At 33.1% G+C, this 21688-nt stretch overlaps 1 protein-coding gene and 1 pseudogene across 1 annotated transcript; both read right to left on the reverse strand.

Moving 5' to 3' along the window:
- Window positions 1-13: 13 nt before the first annotated feature.
- Window positions 14-21124, reverse strand: LOC142628509 (uncharacterized; annotated as a pseudogene).
- LOC142627523 (sugar transporter ERD6-like 5) lies at window positions 13462-14135 on the reverse strand. The gene is made up of 3 exons (XM_075801399.1): window positions 14030-14135; window positions 13816-13930; window positions 13462-13715 (listed from the first exon to the last, which is right to left on the reverse strand). Exons 1-3 carry the CDS (start codon window positions 14036-14038, stop codon window positions 13585-13587), a joined length of 255 nt encoding a protein of 84 aa, XP_075657514.1. The 5' UTR covers window positions 14039-14135; the 3' UTR covers window positions 13462-13584.
- Window positions 21125-21688: the final 564 nt, after the last annotated feature.

Consider the following 21688-nt stretch of genomic DNA (forward strand, 5'->3'; position numbering starts at 1 on the left):
AAGAAACAAGAAAGAAGCTCAAATTATAACAATAAATAAAAACCAAATAATATAAAAAAATACTGAAGCGCTCTTCAGAAGAATACACGTGATACGAATCAAAATCCATTGCTACTACCAAAAAACGAAGCGCACTTCAGAAGCACCATACCAGCCTCACCATCAGAAATTGATCATATTTAGAGTACCACTAATTGTGTTCCCGGAGGTAATCTATGTTCAAGGTGTTGCCTAGCACGACTTCTTGCCTTTAGAAGCTCATCAGCATCCTCAATTGTCACTATAAATCGATGGCGGGGATTGATAATTATCTTTTCAAGTGACAAAGTATGACTCAATATGTACCTTGCAATCTCCAGATCAACTCCACACCCAACAAAGCCAGTTAATTTAACCACCTTGAGGCATTTATGTTTACATTTAGACTTTTTTATCTCCATTTTATCTTTCATACGCTTGTCCAAGTCAAAGAACTGCACAAGAAAAAAGGTTAGCACCCCATGGTTATTCAAAGACTGGAAGTTAAAGAGAGAATATAAGCCGTCAGTACTCATAATAAGCAAAAAAGGCAACAGTGCTCTCACTTTAAAATATGAACCTAATATGAAAAAGTGATTTGTAATAGGGAATAGACCATCTAGTTGTCCCATTTTAAAGAAGTGAAAGAAATCACTGTAGCACATAACAAAAAGCTAACCACATCAAAAGCAACACAGACAGAATAAAGAAGTCCAGCTAGAGCATCAACAATACTGCCTTATGCCCACTTCTTGCCTACAAAAATTGGGCCCCCATGTGGGCTCGGGGGCCCATTGGGGGAGTGGAATGTTTTGAAACCAAAGTACCCGATTTCCTTGCACACTAAACTGCAAGCCTGTCTTAACACATCCCTCTTAGGTGCAAATCCAAAATGGTATACACTTCAATTCAAAAACACTTGGGGTGCATCATACATTTTCTTTTCAAGCATAAAAAGTAACATAAAAAGAAAATGATTAAGATTGTTGAGGTTTTCTGACAACAAGAAGCCATCATAATAAATTTATGAGGATTTCAAATTGAAACTTCCATATGGGTTTTATTGACTACATGAGCAATGTATATGAGCTGCAAAGGCCTAACCCCAACATACCACATTCTGTGCAAGTGGGATAAAACATTCCCATTTCAATTCCTGCATTCCACAATAATCCAGATTTACGCAAGATGGATGGCAGTTAAAACCAAAAACAGTTTTCCACCATTCCTTCCAAATGGACAGTTCTTTAGTACAGCAAAAGCATCTTCTACTGTCAGTTAAAAGAAAATCTCATATTGTTATGAAGAGATAGGTTCAACAGAGAAATTTTCTGGCCAACCTACTAGTTACTGCCACCATATCAAGGGAAAGAAAACCAAACAGGTCAACCTTACCATAAGGTCAGAGTGCTGATAGTGCTTGACCCATATCCAAATCATCAACTGGACCTTATTGCATGTATACATTACACGCTAACACAAACATTAAATTAAAAAAAATTGTTCATGGGCCTATCTTCTTCACAATTTATATATCTTGTTAACCTACGTAAGAATATATAACCTGCTAATTAAGGGAAAAGCCATCAAAGTGGGATGGCTAAGTCTACCCTAGGCACTATAAGATAAAATAAAGTTGTCAAAACTCAGCAGGTTCTGAAGTCCTCAATGGGGATCCCCAAAATCATAACTTGTTTCTAGATTTTTTGGTGCATTCAAAAATAAAATAAAGGCAAAATGAAACAAATAAACCATAAAAAAGTAGAGTTTCATATTTTTTCCGGTACAAAGAGAAACAAGAAATCAATTTATCTCACAATTTTACAAACGAGCAAGAAAACACAATTCTCAAGTAAGATTATGGTTTCATTGCGCCTTTGCATTAATTACACCTTAGACTAAATTTTTTCAACACGCAACTATATCTCTACATCTAGTGGAACAAAATGTGGCGTTTTAATAAGTGGAAACTAACATGAGAGTCATGCTTTGATAGGGACACAAAATATTATTCATGGATACTACAGAAAATTAGAAATAATAATACAACTATTCCATTTACGAGTTCAAATTAAGAGTAGAGATTATCCCATGCCACAACCTTTTTTCAGAGAAAGAGAATAGTTTGTAAGAAACCATGCAACTAACATTCAAAAAGAAAAGAAAGCAAGTCCCTTCATAAATTTAAAACACACACACGAGGACCTCAATAACAAATTGCAGGCAACCCAACCTAACAGGTTCTGCTCGGGTTTCCGAGAACTAAGGGTCAGTTTGGATTCAACATAATGCTTATATTATAATGCTTAACAACATATTAAATTACACATACATCTCAAATTCAAAATTAATATGAGGTTTTCTCATTGTCTCCTCACCGTTTGAAGATGTCAAAAATCCAAGCATATTTCAGAAGCTCCACCCCCACCTTACCATCAGAAGTTGATAATTTTATAGTACCGCTAATCGTGTTCCTAGAGGTAATCTTGTTTCAAGGTGCTGCCTGGCACGACTTCTAGACTTGCTTGTCAGAATTCTTAGGCGTCCATCTATATGGATGGTGGGGATCGATAATTATCTTTTCAAGTGACACATTATGACTCAATATGTATGCCGCCATCAGCAGATCAACTCCACACCCAACAAAGCCAATTAATTCAACCTCCTCGAGGCATTTATGTCTACGTTTAGAATTTTTTACCTCCACTTTCTCTTTCGTAGGCTAGCCTAAGTCTTTGAACTGCACAAGGAAAAGGTTAACATCACATGGTTGTTCAAAGACAAGAAGTCAAAGAGAGAATATAAACAATCAATACTAACAAAAAGTATAAAAACCAATGGTATCATCACCCAAAATATGAATCTAACACTAGGCAATATGCCATCTAGTTGGTAGTTGCCCCATGAAAAATAAGTTAAATCGCTGTAGCACTTTCTACATGTAATCCAGCCAATATGCATGGGTTAAATAATCTAAGTATTATAATAAACTAGTAAGTTTTCCATGCGATGCACGGATACTGTTATAATGTTTTATGTAAATTTGTTTTTGAAAAATATGATACATATATTATAGCATATTTATTATAAAACTTTGTTAATAATGAGTTCATCATAAAAAATAATAATTATAAATTGCACACATATATCTATTATAATTATTTTGTTCAAGTAATGAGCAATAATTAAAACAACTTGGACTAATATTGCATAATAAAAGTTGATAAAAGCATATTAATTAATTCTATATTACTAATTTTTATTATATGATGTAATAAAAAACATCATTACGAAATCTTTTTTTTTTTGTTTCTTCAATCTTTGTTATTGCGTTATGGTGATGCTTGTTGTCATTATCAGTTTTTCCATCTTCAACGTTTGAAGTTTAGTTCCTCCATATTTGTTCAATTTTTGGACTTTCATCATTTTTTTCCTTTTGTTGCAACATTTGTGTTAATCACTAATGAATTTGCATCGAGAGACTCTTAATTGGATCTTACAAAGTTTGAACTTTGTCGTTAAGATTTTTCATGGTATTTGCTTTTATATTAAATTTCAATGATGTTACAGTTTTTTGTAAATATATATATATATATATATATATATATATATATATATATATATATATATATTTGTTAATTTTGGAATAGTGTAGCAAAAAGAATTAATATAGCATATTGAATTGTGTATTTTTTTTTTCTTCCATACCTTTTTATCATTTGAAGGTGCATCAAAAATCTTAGTAACTATATAATTTTCAAAACCATCCTTTAGATTGAATTCATTCAAATGAAGTAGAGAAATCCATTTTTTTCCTAATTTTTTTTTCAAACCACATGGGATTCGTTCTCTAATATCAATATTTTTACAATAATTTAAATAAGTAATACCTCAGTTTATTTTTCAGCAAGATCTCTTGTAGATTCATTTAGGATTTTCTCGGCATCTCGATCAAATATCACAAAATTTGTTTTGTTAGTTGCATCAAAAACTTCAATTTGAATCGTGTATCTGAAGTAGTTTGCAATTGTATATATATAGTAGTATATAAATATTTGGAGAGTATGTAGTTAATGTGAGTACCTCTAATTTTGGGATAGAAAGATTTATTTTTGTTTCACATTTTGCACACCAAAATGATTTTGCTTGTGATTTGACATTCCTTTCATAAAGTACACACAAAATGTAATATCAACCTATTGTTGTATCAATGTTACTTATTATTGCAATACCTTAGCAGTTCACATCTTGTAAAGAACTTTGAAATTAATATGCATTATTTTTTTAATGTAAATAATATGATGTATTTTTTTTTCCGTAAATGATGAGTATAATTTGAAATGATTAACAAACCTATTTCTTAGGATCTCATTCAATGCATTTTATCTTTATTTTTTTCTTCATATTATTTAAAGATAAATCCTCCTATGAAAATTATTTTGCATGTATTTTTGGTTTTTCTTGTATAGGATCATGTTTGAACATGATACATGTTGGCAACAGAATCAGAAAACATAAATTGGGTCCTTGGTGAGAGAGAGAGAGAGAGAGAGAGAGAGAGAGAGAGAGAGAGAGAGAGAGAGAGAGAGAGAGAGAGAGAGAGAGAGAGAATGTAGAGGAATGGAGGAAATAGCTATTCCCTATCTATTCCAATTCAACATAACCACCAAGGCAGAGTTTGAACATATTGCTTCAAGGCTAGCTGGGCGACTAGTGAAAAAGCCAGTCCAATAAGCATTTGCCCTGTCTGCATACCTTCTAGCAAGCATTGGACAAGCACGGGCCTTGATTATTAATGGCAGTAAATTTCAATAAATTTTGCTTGGTCAACTAAAGGTAGAAGGAAAAATAATAATGCTTACAGGAAATAATCATCTGTTTTCAGTGGCCATGATTCATTTGTTGCATATTTTGTCGTGATACAGATAGATGGTGGAGAGAATGATGCCCTTTGGAGAAGGGTCATTGGGGCGAAGTATGGGAATGACTGGGGTGGTTGGTGTACAAAATCTGTGTCAGGGGCTTATGGCATTTGTATGTGGAAGTTCGTTAGAAGTGGTTGGCTAAATTTTTCCAAGTTCCTTCAGTATGATGTGGGTGATGGTACTCGTGTGAAGTTTTGGATTGATGTGTGGTGTGGGGATAGTCTTCTTAAGGAGGCGTTTCCAGATTTATACAATATTAGTAGGACAAGGGATGCTTCGGTCTCTGAGGTTATGTGCTATGCAAATGGGAGAATTTTTTGGAACCTACATTTTCATCGTTTAGTGAATGATCAAGAGTCACACTCATTGGATTTGTGTATGGCTTTGATCTATTCCACAAAGGTGCGGGGTGTAGGTTTTGACAAGCTTTGTTGGATGCTAGCCAACAGGCGGGGTTTCGAGGTGAGTGGGTATTATCACTCCCTTTCCCCCCCCCCCCCCCCACTGCCACTCCCTTCCCTGGGAAAATAATATGGCAATCGAATGTTCCCCCCGAGTTGCTTTTTTCTCTTGGACTGCTGCTCTAGGCAAGATTCTTACTATTGATAATCTTCGGAAAAGGCACTTTGTTGTTCTTGAGTGGTGTTATATGTGCAAAAGGTGTGGGAAATCTGTAGATCATCTCCTCCTTCACTGTCCTATAGCTTATAAGATGTGGAGTATGGTCTTTTGCTTGTTTGGTATTTGTTGGGTGATGCCGCAAAAGGTAGTGGATCTGTTGGATTGTTGGGCTTGCAATTTCAGGCGTCATCACAATATAGTGATTTGGAGGATGGTGCCGCACTGTTTGATGTGGTTTATCTAGCGGGAACGGAATTCTAGAAGTTTTGAGGGTCGCGAGCAGTCCATTCTTGAGTTTAAGTCTTTTTTTCTTTTTTACTCTCCTCGAATGGTGTTTAGTTTTACCATCTTTTTCTTGTCTTTCCCTTCCTGTTTTGCTTGATCATTGTAATTTGGTTTCCTGATGTTTTTGCCTCTTTAGTACATTTCCTATCTACGAGGTTGTGTTTTTCTCTTATACATATATTTTTCATTACTTATATAAAAAAAAAAAAAGAATACAAGGCATTAAGTCAATCGTCCTGAGAAAATTAAACACACTCGTAAATGCATTACTAAGACTAAGTGAAACATATTGAACAAATGATAAAGAGAACGATAGAAAAACAAGAATGTTATAACACTCCATTCCCATTTTGAAATTAATTAAATTACATAACAATTTATCAAAAAGAATAGAACTAAAGAAGAAAAAGAAGAAACGAATACCTCTAAACAAGTACATTATATAGTGGCTAACTGAGAGTATCAAACAGAGAAGATGTACCACACTTGAAAGACCCAATCTACAGGGATCAGGACAGGAAATCATAATATCTTTCGAAGTATCAAGCTAAATGTTTTAATAATTAAAATACCCAACTCAAAAATAAGTTTAGAGAACATGAGATACAACATGGTTTTAACATAGATTCTAAGAACACTTTCACCTCAAATTTGCTAGTGGAGAAAGGAGTGGTATAAATACATGGAGAAATTATAGAAACTTAATTCCCAACTTAAACCCTCAATCTTTTTTGAGAGCCATTATCCAAATTATCTAGTAATGGACCTGATATCAAGAGTCATTATTTGTAAATCTAGTTCTATATTTGAGTTTTGAAAATTTGCTTTTCATGCTGCATTATATCTGGCCACCTTACTATTGAAGCATGAGATGTTAAAATATCCAACAAAGAGTCTTCTTCCTTTTCTAGACTTTGCAAAAAAAGCATGCCACTCCATTTGGTATCTCTCTTCCAAATTCCATCTAGGATTGAAATAATTTGTCAATCCTTGATGGGCCTACCTTTTCTTATGAAGATTGAGTTTCTTCTGTTAACTTGTTCCTATTGATTATCTGCATAAGCTTGTTGATACATGCAAACCAAAGCCTTAGACATAAGGAGAGCATTATAGGCATTAGCACTTGATTTCTGTGAAGCCATATGGCCTAGAGAGTGGTAAGTAGAGTTTGGGAAATGAAGTTAAAGGTTTCTATATCAAATCTGTTGGACGAGCTTTTTTAAAAGTTCATTTTAGTGAATTAGGCTGAAACTTTGCTCTCTTTATGGATAAATCTGACACAAACCAGATAGCTCTGGAAAAGGTGTAGAACACAAATAGGATGTCCATTATTTTAGTTTCTCTTTGACAAAGGTTACAATCAGCATCACAGCTAAGCTTTCTATCTAATTAGACTGCCTTAACTGGTATAGCATTATGCAATATTTTCCAGATAAAAGTGAAACTTTGCAGAAATTTTAACTTTCCCCAAGATTTTCTAGACTCCACTGTTAACATTACTAGTTCCAGTACTGTCACTGTCATCATCACTTCCCATTCTCAAATACCTCATTCCCATGTACCAAAACACTATCCTTGTAATAGTAAAAAGGTCAAGTACTTTAGAAACAGTTTTATTTTACTTTGATATGTTCGATAAATGTACGACTCCCTTCAACTGGCAGGAGACCCTATGGATAGGTTAAAATAGAATGAAAACAAATCATAAAAGCAAAAAGCACTAGAGGCGGTGAATGTCCAGAAATAATTCATCAAAAAACAGTGGTGTGCAACCCTTGTACATCAGAAGTATACAAGAGATATACCAACAACTATTAACGATAATTACAAAGATCAAGCATCTCAAGTAAATCAGAAATGGAAACCTGTACTAAAGCTGATATCCACTTATAGGATCTAAGAAATGGAAAATGCTTAGAGTTATGAAAGACAAAACCTTAGCTGTATTTAACAAATCCTCTGTATTTCATTTCTATATTTTCTTCTTCCAGGCCAAACTTGGTTAACGCTCTTAGTGTTCTTTTGCCACCAATTAAACATAAAATTCTTGACTAGTAAGCCTAACCATGTTCACATCTAATCTCTAAACATAACTTCAGAAGTTCACCCAGTGCATTGGTCCATTTTCGTTACCAAGATGCCTTACACTTGTTCTTGGGATTCCTCTTTTTCTCTCAAATACAGAACTGTCATGAATGAGCTGCATAAACTCATAAGCTTCATTCTTATTTGCCACCCATTTTCAATATAACAATTCTAGACCATATACATATCGCTCAATGAATTAACACACTAATACTATTCACTAAAAAATGTTTCAAGCACCCATAGACAATTACTTGCCTCGTTTTGGTTGTCTACTTGGCTGTTGCAAGAATTTTCTGTTTTTATCAATATGCATCTATAGGAAACAGTATCATTATGGGCAAAAAGTAGTAGTAAGATCCAAAGGTAACATGGTCACCTTATAGGAGCCATCCCAAAGCCCCACCTTGAACGTATTGTGTGGCAATATCTTTTCCAGTCTACCATAAAAACAAATTATTGTTAGATTGCAGGTTTTCCAAGCATGCCAAAGTTTATTTCGTTAATCATTCCACTCGCATGGGATCCAAAATTATAATTGTAAATCTGAAATAAAATATATAAATTGCATAGGTTTTGGATTTAGCTATAAACACTCACCTCCCCTCCCCCCCAGGAGGTTTTCTCCCATGATGATCTGGTAGGTGAACAAGAACAGCGAGCAAGTTTTAAGCTTCAAGGTGGAGAATGTCAGTGATATTAAGAGAACGCCTCCAAAACATCCCTTTTGGAATGGCCTTTTTGTGCCCATTTAAATATACTTTAGTAGAATTTAAATCATATAGAGAAAATGAATGAATGAAATAGTAAATCATATCACATAAACAGTTGTCCAATTCACAAGTAACTTTGAAAATTGTTTTCTTATTTCAGGGGCTATTTTGATGACCACAACTTTCCCCTTCATTTAAGATGATTTTTCTGTACTTAGAATGCAGTAAAGTTGATATTTTTAGCACTTTGGTATTATTTAAGTAAAATAATAGACGCTAGAAGAAAAGTCCAACTTCACATTTATATTAACTATTACTTCAAAGAAATTTCGTATATCTTAAGAGAATTTGTAATTTAGATATACCAAATAACTATGGTTGTAACAAATAATATGCAAATTCACCCAAAAAAAAAAAACTGAATTTTTAAAATTTTGAGCTTCACCTGCTTGCATATCATGTAATCGATGCAACTTGAGTCTTGAGGTTACTAAGATTTTTTGTTAAATAGGTAGGATATAGCCCAAACACCACCCATAGACCCAAATGGTCACATCATCAGCAGCCAATCAATGTCTCAACCCCCAACCAACTCAAATTAGCCACAAAACCAATAAACAGCCTAATAAGCTTCATCTAAAAAACAAAGTTCCCCAAAACTACACCAATAGACAACCATAATAATACAATAGATTCTAAAATAAAGAATTAAAGGCTCAACCTAAATAAAAAATATACATAAAAATTATAACAACAGTGGTCTTTCTATAAACAGTTATTGCGAATGGTGAAATTACATTGTGTGTGGGTGAAAGTCAAATTACTGTGTAGCACCTCCCAACTGGTGGCCATTATATGTGTTGCTTGACCTTTGGATTTTTCCCAAGAATACAGTCTCGATGAGCAGGGAAGCTGCACTCTGCACAGTAGTAGAACCATTGCTTGGGATCTCGTTCTTCTTCACAGATTTCACAATAATATTCACCGGAGTCATCTTCGGGATTATAACGGAGAGTGAAGGTATGTTCATGTTGGTTGTACCATGTGGTTTGTGGTAGTGTAGCACAGTTAAAGTCTAGAACAAATTCACAAGTGGAACAGTAGAATACATTTTGCCTTTCAGAATTACAACTGCTACACTTTTGTTTAAATTTTGTTTTGGAAAGGTAAAGACGATGCTCATGACAAGCATGAGTAAGGGTGTCTGATAACAAAATACATTGAACACTGTAATTACGTTTGCATATCTGACAGTTGTATTTTAAGCCATTGCAACTCTGGCCACAGGCAGTACAGTAAAAAGAAGCTTGCTGATAATTGAGGGTGAGAGGGTGATAATGAAGTGGGTGTTGTTTTATTTTGGGTAATTTAGAACAAGATTTATGAAGAAAGAAGTTACACCGGGTACAACTGTAAAATGGAGGGAGAATGTATTGTACGCACCCGTTGCATTTTTTGTTTTTTGGAATCTCATTAGTAAGCTTCAAATCATGTTGGTGGCCGAAGTGTTTGATTTCTGTGACTGTTTCAGTTCCATCTTCTCCCACAGTAGTTTTTATGACTTTGCAAATTTCTGAGTCAAAGAATTCTGGATCTTCAACTTTTGACTCGGTGGACTGCTCCTCTTCAAGTTCCTGCAAATTTATGTGCTCCCAATTCCAGGAGAGCATAGCACAATAGAGGTGGGTAGCAAAATCGCATCTTGAGCAATAGTAAAGCCAGAGTGTATCCACTTTTCGAACACAGAGTCGACAAATTGGAGAGTGGGATTGATGGACTTCAAGAGAAGGGGTGAGGTGGAGAGGGTGGTTGTGACGGAAAACTTTCAGTCTACGTGGGCAAGCAGCACAACGTGAATGTATAGCGAAATCGCATTGAACACAAAAATAGGGCAGATTGCCTTCTTTGCCACAGAAGTCACATGTGAACTTCATCAACTTCCAAATGCGGGTCAATTGGTGGTCATGGACTGCAGTTTGGATGGTGAGTGGTAAAGAAGAACATCTGATGTGAATGTTGAAGTTGCAACGGTAACAACAATATTTGTATTCATGATTCTTTTCTCCGCAGACGTTGCAATTGCTAAATTTGTCATATTCTTCTCTGTTGTTATCACGATATGTATATGGGTCGAAGAGAATAAGAGGATGATTTGGGTGTGAGGGATGGTGCAACCCAAGGGGTAGTTCAGCACATGATTTATGATGAACGTACCACCCTTCTCTACATTCTTTACAATTGTAGCTAGGACCAAATACTGGTTCCGCACACCCAAAACAAAGATCTCCACTTCTCTCGTCTTCATTAAAGACCAACAGGTGCTGCCAATGCCGCCAATGTTGAAGCTCCATCTTCTAGAAAACATCAAATTTGGTTTGAAAATAATGATAGTGCAAAACAAACTGAGAAAGAGAGAGAGATGCACATGAGATGCTTGATTGAAGTCTGGTAGCATTTGTTTTCTGACTAATTACTAATTATCATCAAGTCACATGGAACAATTACTAATTACTAATTATCTCCACTAAGCTTAGACGCTAATGCTCTCGCTGGCTGGGCTTGCTCAAATTTGATTTGGAAATCCAATTTAATGTCAGCTTATGAGATTAGAGGTGAGGATTCTGGGATTTTAATAAAGACAGGAGACATTTGGGTACATTCGGAGCTAAAGTGTTTGGGCTTGGAATTGGTTGGAGTTTTGAAGGCGTGAGTGAAATAAGCACTCACTCACGCACATGAAGTGTTTGATTTGGGTCTTGTGAATAAAGTTGTTGAAGAATCACGAGTAAAAATTGAAGGCAGGGATTGTCAAATTGTCAATATTTAATGTCATCTTGTGAGATTAGAGGTGTGAGGAAACTTGGGTGGTCCATCTAAAAGTTGGGCTTGAGAGTGTGGGTGGTCCATCTAAAAGGCTTTTTTTTTTTTTTTTTTTTTTTTTATGGGAAAACTTGGAATAACTGACATTCCAACATGAAATTGTAATACAATAGAGCACAGGGGAAAACTAAAGAACAGACAACACAAAATTATAACAAATCATTCCTTAGAACCAATGTAAAGTGTGGAAGACAATGTTGAAAGTTTTAAATATTGAGATAGATAAAAGTTCTTTAAAATAAGTATTAAAAAAATTATGAAAAAAATTTTCAACTGAGATTATTAATAAAAGATAAAATGAATATTTAATATGCACTGTGTATAAGTTATTCTTTACATTACAAAAGGATTGTTACTTTTGGAATATTAAAAAAAAAATTATGCTTAACTCACAATTGGAATAAATTCCTTTCCAAATTATGAGGTTTACCAAATATTATTATGATCTATCATTCTTTCTGAATATCGAAGCAATTAGGTATTAGAAACTCATTAATTTATAAAAAGATCTTATAGTTTTTTGAATTATTAAATATATTAAACAAATAACCATATAGATTTAACAGTAGATCACAACTGATTGCTGTGAATTCTTGCATGTGATTAATCTATAATAGATGCATTAATAAGAATGTGAATTCAAGAAAATAGTAGTTAAAAAAAAGTAAGTAATTGATGTAATTTATATAAAAGTAAAGTCATATGTAGCATGAACTAAACCCATTTAGCAATAATATATATCTCACAAAAATAAAATATTAATTCAAGTACTAAATAAGCCATATTTTTACTATATTTAACATCTATACAACAAAATTTAAGCAATCGAATCAGCATATTATTTATGTAATGTAATAGAAAAACACACATGCATATAAATAAATTTGCAAAAACAACCATCATTACTTACTATAAGAATAATCCAATATTGACTTCAAAAACACCTAGGAAAGCTTCCAAGTTAGTGTCAATATCAATTTTGTCAAATATATGTTCATGTGAAGGTCATCCATGACTTCTTCTATATATAGGCTTATTATGCCTTTGGCACATAAAAACATTCTCCAATAGAAAAGAAAGAACATGAGAAGAAATTGGGCAAGGAATTTGATGCTTACTTGTTTAGATGTTTATACTTATCTTTCTCATTTTCTCTTATCCTATAGAAAAGAAAGAACATGAGAAGAAATTGGGCAAGGAATTTGATGCTTACTTGTTTAGATGTTTATACTTATCTTTCTCATTTTCTCTTATCCTATATTATTATTATTATTATTATTATTATTATTATTATTATTATTATTATTATTATTATTATTATTATTGTTATTATTCTTATATTTTCTTTATCATATCTAGATTTCATACTAATATTTCCTCTTTATTTTTTTGTAAACATGTCCATACAATCAATTTATTTCTCATTCATTATTATATTTCTTTATGCATCTCCATCTAGGTTATACATGCACGCATGAAACTCTAACTTTTTGTTCCTTAGATATATTCTTTGAAAACATCAAGATGTGCCCGTTGAGATGCACAATGATAAGATAGTAATTTGATGATGATAGATCAATCCTAATTATGTCATATATTCAACACCCAAAAGAAGCATCATATATTGTATTATATTTTATTAATTATATGTGTAACCATATTAAAATATAGATGACAATTTGTTAGTGGTTCTAATCTGGACCATCAAAGACATCATTTATTTACCAACTATTATCAATTTACCACCTATTGTGAATATATTGTGTCCCTAGGGCACGTTTGGTAATGTTGTTTTAGTAACGTTGTTTGTATTTTTTGAAAATATGTAGAAATACGTGTAATATTATTTAAACACTGAAACTATTATTCAAAATACACTACCAAACAGCCCCCTAAGCTGCAAAGATATCTTGACTTCTGGAAAAAACCTTGCTTATTGTGACAACCAGTCACCAATTAGTCTAGCACTCAGTGCCACAATTTTATGGAGTTGATGTTTTAGAAATTATTTTGCTTATTCAAACACGGATTGGTGTTGTCGTAGAGGCATGCAAAATTCATTTTTTTGCTGAAAATGGATTCAATGATGCTTGAATTTCTTTAAGTGTTCTCCCCTTGGTCTCTGGTACCAACTTTGCCACGAACAAAATAGTTAAGCCACATATGCTTGAGAATGTGAAGAATGTTCCTGACAAAAGGTAAACATAAATTAAAAGCTAAAGTGCTCATATTGCAGTTTGCATCCAATATTACAACAATATTGAGAGATAAGACTAGCGTGGCATTACCTGCTGAGCTCCAATCCATTAGAAAGTTAAAAGCATATGATACAATCCAAGAACCTAACCAGCTAACCAATGTAACAAGGCTTCCAGCTGAGCGCTTCATGTTTATGGGAAATATCTGAGACAGAATCAACTCTATTTCAGCCAACCATAGGCCTTCATGGCAATTATTTTGATCATAAAAGATGGTGTTTCAAGTATGACAAGGAAAATCTACCTCTGACATTATAACCCAAGGAAGTCCTCCAATGCCTAGTGAAAAAGATCCTGTGTACACCTGATTGCAGAACCAAACAGATAAATTCAACTTAACCAATCTTTAAACCACTAAGAATTTGGCTCAAACCAAAAGTTAACATCAACTAGTGTACAATGTTGGAATTGTGACCCTCAAGCCAATTGCACCATGAATATAGATTGAGAGCTGTAATAGATAACCAAAATCAGATCATAAAAATCCACAACTTTACGTAAGACCTTCTGAAATGCTCATGCTTTCAAAGCAACAAAAACTATTTCCAGATTGCTACTAATTTGTTAAGTACAACCAATGGTAATGGTATTAAACAACATTAATTTTATGAGCTTTTAAACTTAATAGGATTTCCACACTCAGAAGTACTGAAAGACCATGGATAAAATGAAGAAAGTTGGAGATAAAAGCAAAATAACATTTTTCACATGCTGTTCTTTCTTCGGATGTTTTATAAGAAAAAAAAAACTGTCCTTGGGATAATTGCAATACCAATACACCAACAAGTGTTAAAATTGGTGTTGTCTTGGTCCATGTTTGAAGATCCTGCATAATTGAATCTTTATTCTAGTAAGAAATATTCAACAAAACCGATGAAACTAGTTTTCAAGAAAAAAAGGTTTTTTTGTAGAAAACACCTGCAAGAAGAATGGCAATCCCACAAGTAAGCAACCTAAGCATGTTCCTGCGGCAGAAACTTGTGAATATAGTGGGATTCAAAATTATTTTCATTCAACTCCATTACATAGTAGAGATTTCTTAACCTTCTTACCAATAGAAGTGGCCGCCGTCCAGATTTATCCATCAAAATTACCCATAATGCCGTCATTGGAATCTATACAAAAGCATGTAAATCACTTAAAAAGCATTAAGCAAAAGCAAATGTTGGAATTTTGCAAAGAGAGTCAAGAACCTGAACAATGACCATTGCTATGGTCCCAATACTACCCGAAAACCTTGTCATTGACAAAGTATTCCTCTATTCAACTTCCATTTCTTGTTAACTATAAGTAGCATTTCTTGTTGGGAACTGATTTTGATGAAACTAAATTTAAAATATGAATTGTAGTTATTAGTGCATATCCATATCCCCAAGAGGAAATTGGTAAAATTGAATAACTCATCATGGACCTAACCATTTTTAAAAGAGTCATGTTCCTTCTCTCTGCTACACCATTTTGTTGAGGAGTTCCAGGTGTAGTCAATTTGGATACAATCTCATTTTGAGTTAAGTAATCCTTGAAATCCCCAAGAAGGTATTCGCCACCTCGATCAGATTGAATAGTCTTTATGCGTTTACCCAATTGATTCTCAACTTCAACCCTAAACTCTTTGAACTTTTCAAAGGTTTCAGACTTCCATCTCATTAGGTACACATAACTATATCTTGAGTAATCATCCTTAAAAGTGATGAAGTACTCATAACTTCCTTTTACTTGGGTTGATATAGGACCACATACATCCATATGAACTAATTCAAGCAACTCTTGGGCTCTTCTATCTTTTGCATTAAAAGGTTTTTTGATCATTTTTCCCTCCAAACAAGACTCACAAACTGGAAATCCATCAAAGTCCAATGGCTCTAAAAGTCCATCTTTAATCAGTCTTTGAATTCTGTTTGAATTAATATGACCCGAACGCAAGTGCCGAAGATATGCTTCATTAGTAGAAGGAAAATTTCTTTTTAATGATTTTACATGAGAATTATTATCTAATTCAGAATTGTATAATGCATGCTTATCAAGAGTTAGAATATAAAGACCATTAACAATATAGCTAGAACAGATAAACACTTTATTCTTCTTTATTACAATATTGTCTTTCAAGATAACATAATATCCATGTCTACCCAAATAAGTTGCAAAAATTAAATTCCTACAAGCATTAAGTACATACAAACAATCTTTTAATATTAAAACTCTAGAACCAAAACACAAATTAAACACTCCAACAGCTACAACTAGAATTCTGCTCCCATCAGCCAAAGTAAGAAACATTTCTCCATCATTCAGTTTTCTAGTCTCCTGGAACCCCTACAAAGAATTGCAGATATGATTAGTACAACCTGAATCCACACACTAGGAATCTATGAGATTTTGTACCAAACATGTTTTAAGAAGGAATGAACTTTTCATACCCTTATTCTTGGCAGCTCTGAATTTTGGACAATTCCTCTTCCAATGACCTTTTTCGCCACAATGGAAACACTTTCCTTTGGCGTAGTCCTTTTTCTTTCCCTTGTTGGCAACTCTTAAGGCAATTTGTTTACCATCTTACTTGGTGAAGTCCTTCTTTTTTTTATTTTTACCCTTGCCTTTCGACTTAAGTTGAGAAGAAGAAGCTTTAACCATATTAACATCAATAGTGGATGTACCAAGAATGTCTTCTGCCGCCACCAATTCATTCATTAATTCAGACAATGTATAAATCTTTTTGTTTATGTTATAATTAAGTCTGAATTCCTTGAATAATTCTGGTAGTAATTAAAGTATCATATCCACTTAGGATTCTCCATTAATATCAGCACCTAAAACCTCTAGTGTATTCGGATGAGAGATCATCCTAAGACAATGCTCCCTTACTGAAATACCTTCAGCCATTTTGGTATTATAAATTTGTCTCATAGTTTCTTGCCTAGCAGAACGGCCTTACTCACCAAACATTTCCTTCAGACTTAGCACTATGTTCGAAGCTAGTTCTACATCCTACATTTGATTCTGTAGAACATTTGAGATAGATGCTAGGATATAGCATTTGGTCATCTTATTAGATTTTTGCTAATGATCATATTGCTATTTTTCCTCAAGAGGAGCATCTAATGATGGGAAGTTACGACAAGGTTCATAAAGCACGAATTTGTGCTCTTCAGCAATGAGAACAATGTCCAAGTTTCTCTTCCAATGAACATAGTTGAATCCAGTCAGTTTGTTTTGATTAAGAATAGCAACAAGTGAGTTAAAAGATGCCATGATTTAAATCTAAAAATAACAGACATGAAAATAATAAGTAAACCGAACATTATCAATTTAGCATATAAATATATAGAATGGAACCTTAATAAAACCATAATATAAAATATGCAACGACAATACAATCTCATGTTTATAATTCCTTGGTAGCAAGTATATTATAAACATCATGATTGATTTAGAACTATTCTCATTATTAATGCTATCATGATAGCTTTTATCAAACACTAATAATATGCCGTATCAACTTAAGCCTCTAAGTAAATAATGACATAGCTCCTTTGGGAGGTTAACATTACACTTAGTCTAGTGTACACCATTATCTAGAATCATATATAGCCACATTTCATCGCCCTTATAGTATTTAAACTTATAGTACCATGAAACAAAACACCCTCCTTTGGGATCGCGAGGCATATATGCCAAGACGAGGTGCTTGTTCACACTACTTTAAACAGGTAAGTTCAATCTTATAGTACTATGAAGTAAACACCCTCCTTTGGTATCGTGAAGCATATATGCCAAGACGAGGTGCTTACCTACACTACTATGAACTGATAATGAAGGTCGTGAGATTCAACTCTTGTATTTCTCTCTCACTAGATATTTTAAAAGAAATGTTTTTAATTTGGAAAACATGTGTAATCTCATCACACATAGCCTTGCACTTCATCTATGTTTCAACACTTAGTGCAATTTCAAAAAACAGTTCATTCGATCGGTCGAAGGTATTTCTCGATCAATTGAAATGTTCAACAAATTCATTTCGAAATTTTTGGATGACTCGACCAACTCTTGATCGGTCGAAAAATGTGAAACTGAAATTTTTTCAAATTTTTCTGGTAACTGTTTTTGACGTTTCACTTGAACAAAACATAGTTTCTTGATCACATCAGAATGAGATTGAGATCAAAACTGATTTCATTGATGCTATAGTCTTAAAGTTCAATCTAACATACTTAATATCAAACTTAAACAACATCATAACATCAATATCAGTTTTGTCAAACAATAGTTTCAATAACCATGCAGAAAATTGATTGTAGAATCTTCTAACATCATGAAATTACTATCTTTGATTCCAAAATTTACAAAAAATGTTATATAAATTCAAAATTGAAGACCTGGCTTTGATACCAATTGTAGGAAAAATATAGTTTGTATCGCATACAAAACATACGCAACGAAAAATTAACGGATTTACTTCATTCGCAATTGATAACATGTACAATGTAAATTTCAGAATTTAAGAATAAGAGAGCGTACCTTGGTGTGGTGAAATTCAAAACTAAATATTAGAAGTACTTGAGAACACTTTTAATCTTCACTCCAATTTCACTTATGCCCAAGAAGTGTAGTCTCTCAATCAGTTTATACGTATGTGTTCAAGGGAGAATAAGAGAGTGGCTTACACTCACATACACACCAATTTCATACATTACAAAATTCTGTATGTTTCTCTCCTTATATATAACTAATTATTTAATTGGGTTAGCCTTTTGAACCATTCCAATTGGGCTTTAATATATGGCTTGGAGTAGGACCAAAAGGGACAAATAAGGCACTAGCTCCAATGGGTTTTGGGCCTTTCTATCAACTCTTGAGAAGCCCAAAATTACCATTAATTATATTTAATAACACTATATAAATATAATTATACTCTAGGCCTTATTAATAAATTATATCCCAAGACTTTATTATACATTCAACCCCTTTATTAAATATTCGTAGTAATACAAAGTCATAAATGTTAATTGCCACTTGGAAGATTACTACATCTTAATCCTTGAGTACTCGGTTTAATCCTTTAAGTTATTCATCATATATTTATGAAATCCAATTTCATAAATATATACTTTAATAACTTCTTACTAAAGTAGTTAGGTCTAACACTTTGAATAACCAAATTCATTAAACTTATCTCAAGGGAATATTTTATATATCCGTTAAGAGATTATGAATTTCATCTTGAGAATATATGTTTCTTCAACATGAAATGTAACTGCCCAACATAATGAGATTTTGATCGTGACTTTAGATCCCACTCCTGATATATCAAAGCAACCTACACTTCATGATCAGGTTCATTATTCTCTTAGAATTGAGAGTTCATTTAAATAGAAGTCGTGAGATTTATTATTCATTTGACAATCGTTAGTAGAATAATAAATTTCACAGTGGTCCAATTCAATATGTCTTAACATTTAAAACATATCAACTAGAAGTCTCTACTTTCATGATCAAGACAAAACATCTTAGTTGATATGTTATAGTCTTCGCAGATGAAATGCCCAATTTCATCATCGACTACGAACTAAAATTCTGAATTTACAAAGAACTTGTGATTTATATCTCCTGTGACTAAATCACATACTATGCATCTCATGAACTATATGATAATGTCCAAATATTCATGTTACTATTATTTTAGATAATAATAAAACAACTTTATTAATCATACATAATGTCATACATAATGTCATACAATAGGATTTAAAGGGCACATATCCTAACAGTTATGTTGTTTAGTGACATAAAAAATGTAAAAGAAGATATTAGATTAAAAAAAAAAAAAAACTCAGACCATGAAAAAGAATAGTACACTGCACTTGACCAACTACCAACCTCTAAATAACTGGTGGGAAAGGAAAGCTTTATACTAAGCATAAAACAAATATGTAAAATGCATAGTAATGAAGGAAACAGACACTTTACCTTCCAAAACAAACACCCCTTTTTCAATCTCCCCTAGATAGTCAATTTTTTAATTAACACCCAATTTCAAAGAACTGTCTGAAGTACCCCTTAAATCAGGAAAAAATATACAAAGGCCATGCTTGATACATTTGGTGACAAGGCGGTTTAGTACATGTGGCATATGCCATATTAGACATTTATGTTAAAAAAATAAGAAAATATACAATAGATTTAATTAGAAACTAAGAAAATAAAAAATTTCTTATTTTTTGTTGACATGCCAAGTGTACCAAACTACCATCTCATTATTTGTGTTAAGGTTAATTTATTCATTTTTCACATTTTGGGGTACATTGCTACAATTTCTTTAAATGGGGTGTGAATTGCACACATCAATATTTTAGGGTAACATTGCAAAATCAGTAATAGTTTAGGGTGGGTGGTAAAGTCAAATTCACCCAAAAAGAAACAATATTCTATAATCCACAACTATAGCTTTGAAGTAAGAATATTTACCATAATTGTAAATTTATTTAATGAAGGCGCCGCACGTAGTAGGGATGTGCAAAGGAGGAGGCAGAACACACGGTAATTCAGTACCAATTCCAATTGCTTGAGATGCCTTAACTTGCAAAATTTGGGAAACCGTGTTAAATCACAACAAAAAATTGATAAGCTTTCGTCTTTTGTTTCTATTGTCTTTCTTTCAAAAGATAAAGAGAGGGGGTGGGGGAGCAAAAAATTGGATTTACATACTGACCTCAGTACCTATGTCCAATACAAGTGTTTGTAGCTGAAAGATATAGCTTGGAGGCTGAAAAAGACTCTTGATGATATAGCAGGCATGAGGCCCAGCAAAAGATGCCTTAATGAGCTGGGGTGCGTAGTTAAATGAAATATTTTGCATTGCTCCAATGTATTAAAATGTCACAAGATTTTCTATATACATATCAAGATTTTCCAAGACGCAAGAAAATATCTATAAGTGCTTTAGCTTGAGTGATGGGCCAGAAATTTTGAAATTCATCACATGTGACATAAATACATATAAGGATTCAAGAAGTGGGCAAGCAGATAAAATGTATTCGAGAGCTTCTCCAGTGAGCTCAACAGAGCAGAGACGAAGTTCAGTTAATGAATCAAGTCTGTAATTACGAAGCATTGGAGGCGTAAGAGTGTTTAAAGCCCAGTTACATGTGAAAATCCAATGAAGCCTTTGAACTCTCTTTTGAAATGCAAAGCTGATCCAACTATCAATATCACTTTTAAAATGATCACCATAAACAGCAAAGTGAAGGTTGAATTCATTCAAATGTGGACCCTTATGTAAATTCAGTACTTGATTCACCCAATCAACAAATCTCCTCCTTTGAACAAGAAATGGCGGCAATGTAGGTACGAATTGTCAGTTTAATAAGTGGCACTTTTCAAGATTGAAATCACTTTTTCATAACTACTAAATTATAAATACTAATAATTAATGTAAGTTAATAAAATATTTTAATAATGTAAATTATTAAAAATATATATTAATTAATGTAAATTAAAAAATTATTTTACTAATAACATGGAAACTATAGTTAAAAAATTAATAGTTGTTTGATCCGATACGACTGGGCTAACCGTCGTGAAATCAATTTTTCACATGTTAGAAACTAGCGTAATTTTTTACATTAAATCAATTTTTTAATTCAATATAAAAGTATAGTTATTTAATTTGGATTACAACTGAATTTAAGTGATGCAATACAAATACAATTTGTGATAGAAATTGGTATTACCCACTCTATATTTGAAGGAGACTCTAAAATTGTTTACAAGGCTCTTACTCTGAATGTTGTTATTATTTACTCTATTGCCGGTTCGCTTGTGAACTATTCCTTCTCTCATACTAGGAGGTAAGGCAATGTAGTTACTCATGCCTTAATGAGAGGAGCTAGACTTTCTTCTCCTTTCT

The sequence above is a fragment of the Castanea sativa genome, chromosome 3 (genome assembly GCF_040712315.1).
Source record: "Castanea sativa cultivar Marrone di Chiusa Pesio chromosome 3, ASM4071231v1".
Lineage (NCBI taxonomy): Eukaryota > Viridiplantae > Streptophyta > Magnoliopsida > Fagales > Fagaceae > Castanea > Castanea sativa.